At 30.5% G+C, this 6,000-nt stretch overlaps 1 protein-coding gene across 2 annotated transcripts in view; it reads right to left on the bottom strand.

Annotated features, from left to right (window-relative positions):
- Nucleotides 1-2,812: 2,812 nt before the first annotated feature.
- The window catches only part of LOC118182286 (uncharacterized), a 158,494-nt gene continuing 155,306 nt past the window's right edge, over nucleotides 2,813-6,000 (bottom strand). The window contains exons 4-5 of one of the 2 annotated variants that reach the window (XM_035351611.2): nucleotides 3,878-4,030; nucleotides 2,813-3,440 (exon numbers count right to left, since the gene is read on the bottom strand). In XM_035351611.2, the coding sequence (XP_035207502.1) occupies nucleotides 3,031-3,440; nucleotides 3,878-4,030 (563 nt within the window). In that variant the 3' untranslated portion in view covers nucleotides 2,813-3,030. The remainder of the gene's footprint in view (nucleotides 3,441-3,877; nucleotides 4,031-6,000) is intronic. The other variant, XM_035351612.2, reaches the window with a different exon arrangement.

Below are 6,000 nucleotides of genomic sequence, written 5' to 3'. Positions count from 1 at the left end.
CAGAACGTTGAAATTTTGTATATAAGGACTACTATAACATGTAGAAGTGCACCTCGTATTTTGGTTTCAATCGGCCGCGCCAAACGTATATAAATATATTTATAAATATATCCACTCTGTTACCCGGCTCAGTAATCTCAGTTTCTTTACTCTTATATGTTTGTAAATTATACATTTTTTGCTTTAAAAATGATTGAATTATATTGTTTTTATCTTCCGGTTAAAGTTTTTATACCTTTCGTAATTCTGGAAGCAATATTTGTACAATTATCAACAATTTAAGGGGACGGTGGACTTTAAAAATTAGTTTTTTAAGCTTTTGTGTTTTCAACAAGGAATTTTATACATATACATATTATAACATCAGTTTATAAAATATATGTTCAAACTTTTAATTTATTTTAAATAAAAAAAAATTTAACCAAATTAATTATTTTAATTAAAGATTTAAAATGCTCCTTGCGCGCTAATTTTCTATATTTTTCCTAATTTTTCCTTTAAGTTTGTTATCAAGACTTGACAAAAGTTTTTGTGTATCCGTTATTGAATATGATAGATCAGAAATTTTTAAAAAGGATTTTTGTGAACTTAGACCCAGTTTTCGGAAAAATATCACCTTTTGTTAAGTATTATCACAAGTTTAAATTTCTTAAAAACCTCATATCCCAAAACGCATACACATATCTATTGCAACATATAACAAGATAGTTTCTTCCAAATATCATTCATTTTTAACTAAAAATGAGACGCATGGATCATTTTCAAGACATACAAACTGCGAAAAATTTTATTTTGAGAAAACCGAATTTAAAGTTTTTCTTCAAACTTACCGTTAATACATGGTCATGAGAAACAGAAAATTAACTTTAAATATGAATATGTAGACACTATATAACATTTTCGTATCATTTAACTATTTTTAATCTCATAATATTAAATAAAACAAATATAAACAAATCGCTAATTGGTATGCGATTCAAAGTTACAGGGAGAAGCAATTTATGCATTATATCCAATGAAACTTTTAAAATTCACTCGCATCATATGTTTTACCTTCATTTGTTACATTTACATTATCTTTTAATGCTTTACAATAGTTTTTACTATTTCTGTTTTTTCCAAGCAGGTAAAGTTCTCTTTTTTCTTTGGTTCAAGCGACGTTGATCACGCTTTTTTGCAATGAGTAGAGAAAACGAGATTTTCTTCCTGTTCTAGGCGTATAACATTCACATAACAAAGTTAAATTCATTAATAATTGTCAATAAAGACATTTTTAGCCTTTTTTCAGAAATAAGCACTTTTTTTTGGGGCAAATATATAAATTATTACATCAGTAAATAACTGTTGAAATACATTTTTTTTTAGATTTTTCTCCAAAGTTTACGTTTTTGATACATTTTAAATGCTTGTAATTTCTTTAAAAATTAGAATATTTGAACTCTATTTTTTACATACGATGTAGTTATGTATATGGAATATTATGAGAGTAAAAACACAAATTCAATATTTTGGTTGATTTTTAGCTATTCTAAAGTCCACCGTCCCCTTAAAAGCTGTTTAAGTGCGGTTAAGTTTTAAATAACATGGCGGACATATTTGTTTACATTTGAAACAGCAGAATTGTAGATTTGTTGCCAATCTAGAGAGACACAAAAATAACGCCTTCATTTATTACTGCAAATTAAATCATGTTTTATCCTTTCTGGAATTTTTTTTCGAGGAAATAAGTGTTTAAGATTTACTTCGTAATTTTTAATACAGATATTTTGAGTTTTTATGTATTTTTGCCTTGTCGCGAAGTGAAAACTGAATTAATTGAATGAGAAATACTCAATCGTCTGTGAAAAACTGTTCCTTTTTTGTTTTGTTTGCTTAATTTCTTTTATACATAGTTTTAGCTTTATTATAGTATTTGAATAGAACATGTGGCAACGATAAGATAATTCTTTAAATGATATAAATTTTGTGCATTCTGAGTTATAATATGAACGAAACATAATACTGTTAAATAAACCTAGTGCCAGAGTGTCGCTATGGTAAACAAAGTGAATTTTAAAGAATGCATGTATTCTATTGTGGTTTATGCGCTGTCGGCAGGCGAAGTAGGTTTAATTCAACCTAATAAGTTTAAATGAAATGCAAGAAAAAAATCCGTATAATTTAATATTCCGTACAAGGAAGTCATGTGGTGTACACATCAGATATTTTAGTTATAGTATAATTCAAATTTAAAATACGACACTTTATCTAATAATGAAATATTTTCAGATTTCCAATATTTTTTGCATAAATTCATTTAATTAGCTCTGTTTTAAAGATGTGAATTTTACTATAGAGCAATTTCGTAGCATAACAGAAATATCAGTCTTATTTACAAACATAATAACATTGTGAAATATGCTCATGTTCTCATACTGTTGTAAAGTGTTCAATGAAAAAAGAATTATTTTATAGTCAACAAATTACTAGGATTAGAACTGATATTAAAGAATAATAAATAGGAATAAAAATGTTTTTTCTTGAAAATTAAGTCAGTAAGCCATTTCGATTTACTTAACATCATGAAAGTGAATTGTAAGTGTCCTGAAAAGATTTCTAATTGCTTCTCAAAGTAAACCCAAATAGTTCTTTTTGAAATATTAAAGTGTGAAAATTTCGTTACATGAATCGCTGAATTGCCCCGCTTAACTATTATTAAAAATTTACACTCATTAAATAATGTACTCTCTCTGATTGTAATAATGACGAGAAATTTATCTTTCCCAAAACGGGATCTCTCTCTCTTTTTTAAAGAAATACTAGAAATAAAAAATGTACTTGATGAATATTTTAATAAATACATTACATGAAGCTGAAGAAGAATAAACATTCTGTTTGTTGTACAGTCTCTGCTTTCTTCTTTACATAATGTCTTTGAAGAATGCAGCACATTGTCGACAGCAAGAAGTAAATGGTGGATGACCAGATTAGGTTGTTATTCGAATGAGAGAGTGTGAGGTTCAGGAATAATTGTCCAATCTTTGAGTGTTTTTATCCCGGATTCAGCAAAGGATAGTTTGATGCAGGAGGCGAGGGCATCTCAAAATCTCTGTCTGGACTTGTTGGGGAGGAACCGCAGCTACTGGCACAACTGTCTGTCAGACTCGTTCGGCGATTTGTTGGTGACCTGTCGGCTCCTTCGTTCCTCTGAGCTACCAGAAATCCAGCCGGTTGCCGAAGCATTGCAGGAAAAGCATGCAGTTGCCGGACCTTGTTCCTGCTGCAGTCGGAGGCGAGGATGTTGGCAATACTAAAAGGGTTTTTCGTCTTGTGTATCTCAAGGGACTGGTCTTTGGAAGGTTCTGTAATGTGCGGCTGGCGTTCTCCGGTGTCATCAGTATCTTCCACATCGTCGTCTGTGTACTCAAGATGTTCGCTGTTCCCAGAATACTGAATTGCACCTTTATTCAAATAGAAAAAAAAAAATTAGAAAATGTTTTTAAATTATGAATAAAGCATTTCTATTTATAAACAAAGAACGTCTGTAATATATCTTAGAATAATTATAGTTGATTTATTTTCAGTATGAAAATACCGAAATATATGTGTTTCCGAAATATATGTGTATACTTATGTGCGAGAAGTCGCTGAAAATACTCTGAAGGTGATTATGTGATATAATAAGTCTGATTTAAATATACAGTTTCCTAAAAGCCCCTTTCTTTTCTGCCTCACCTAATATAAAAGAATACAAAACTGTTGATTTGTGAAACATTTGCTTCAGGAGCATTTTTTAAGTTGTGGCAATAAATTTAACGCAGCCGTTTCCCAGCATAAGAGATTTACACCGAGGTAACATAAACTTATGTTAGAATTCTCAAAGATTACGTTAAGTTACCTGAAACGTGAGGCAGCCTAAAGCCGAGTGACTCGAGAAGGGTGTGCAATTCGTGTCCCAGAAGAGCTTGAGAATCTTTACGAGGACTTAGCCGAACGAGGTCACCTAGGGTTTGCCTCACAGATTCTGCTATCCCGCTTGACCCGCCTTTACCTGCAAATGAAGAAAAGAATTTTGTTTTTAATTTTTAACTGTGACTATAATTTATTTCAATCTTAATCTAGAAATAATATTATTTGAACCCAAAATGTTAATAATCCTATATAATTATACTTACGAAATTTTTTCAAACGGATTAAATTAAATTCATTATGGAATATTTTTGGAAAATTTTGGATTTTTTCTTTTTGAAAAATATTTTTAAAGATATTTTGAAAAAAAGAATAAAGAGATGTCTCTTCAGATAAGAAGATAATAATGAAACTTCAGTTACACTCTTTACAGCGAAAACTTACTTACATAATCGAAAAATTACACTGCTTACTATCGTTACAACGGTTGTTATACTACGGTGCAAAAAATGCAAAAATTCCTCACCTAATAAGAATATATTAAACTTCCTTCATCATAGCGACTACACAGTCCAACGACGATAAAAAAAAGAACCTGGTTAGGAATTTTTTTTGGGGAAGACACGAGACAATATCTCATGTTTCCTTATATCCGACGGAGAATGTTACTATGTTCCTTTTGAGCCACGTATAAAATGTGAGTAATGCTACACATGATAAGGTTACTTGTCTATTTAAGAGAGCTTTGTATAGCATTTCGTTATGAATGACGCAATATCGCCTTTAAGTTTTTAACTGATATATAAAATACCACTTTTCCCGCTAAATTAGGGGAGCCAAGTTCTAAAAATTAAAAAAAAAAAAAAAAAAAAAAAAAAAAACCAAATTTTCCCCTTCCTAAATATTTTTACAGAAAGAACTCCCCTAAATTTTAAAATAGATTCGTTCCCATACTGATTGTGTTCTTCTTAAACACAAAGGTAGACTCTCACAAGCTATCTGAGAAGATCACGTCGAACCTTTCCTTTCTAACTTGCCACCCTAACACAAGAACTCAAGTTACTGCGAAGCAAGCCCGGACTGACATTCAGTCTATAATTTCACCTAATTGGCTTCACATTGACCATCTCTAATTATTTACAGGATAATCTGAGGCTAAGGTGTAGTAGAGGCAACAATAAAGACGGGCGAGATAGGAGTTACAGAAAAGTAGAAATGAAGATACCTTATTAGATATGGCGATGTTAATATTAGTAATGCGTTTTTTTCCAGAAATAATATTGTGATAGTTAACTGTAATTTATCACGCTTCATTTAGGTATCCGTCGAGTACATTGCGGCAAAAACATCGTGAACGAAAACGCCGCGGAGAAAACAACGCAAGGTGAAAACGTCGTGGTACAAAACATCGTGGGAGAAAACATCGCAGTTCTAAAACATCATGGTACAAAATATCGTCGAAAATAAAGCATTTCAATAACTTTGCAGTTTAAAAACATTGTCGTCTAAAACGTAGTAAAAAATAAAGCTCCTGCAAATCATCGCATGACGATAACATCACAGACATGCGTTTTTCAGAATTTTGCTGAAAACGTGAAAAGGAAACCTGAGCATTTAAAAACGGATAATTAGTAGAACATTAATGAAGTAGTAATTAGTAGAACTTAACAGAAGTTTTTAAATTACATAGCAAACTAATAAAGATCATAAATAAATTAATCTTTTTTATAAAGTTTATAAAGTTCTTTTTTATAATCTTTCATGAAAAATATATTCTAAAAAATATATAGAAAAAGGAATACCTGTAACTGTATGACGTTAACTCTATAAAAATTGTTTAATAAATTGTCAAATTATATTCTTTCACGTTTGTTAATCTGATATTCTTTTATTTTTTTAGTGGAAATTATATGCTTTGGTTCCGTTTTTCCTTTAAGTTCCGTTAACATTTTCATGTATAGCGTGCAGTTTATTATATGGATGTCAATTTGTTAGGATAATGAAAGTCAGCTACATAATAGCCGGGTATATGGATTTATTGAATTAAACAAAAGCACATGCCTTTGTGGAGTACCTTTTCAAGAACTGGTTCATATTCACGTTATACATTAA

The sequence above is a fragment of the Stegodyphus dumicola genome, chromosome 6 (assembly GCF_044657685.1).
Source record: "Stegodyphus dumicola isolate Sdum_Otavi_A_Nest chromosome 6, ASM4465768v1".
Taxonomy (NCBI): Eukaryota; Metazoa; Arthropoda; class Arachnida; order Araneae; family Eresidae; genus Stegodyphus; species Stegodyphus dumicola.
The sequence above is the reverse complement of the archived record's forward strand: the minus strand, read 5'-3'. Positions and strand labels throughout refer to the sequence as shown.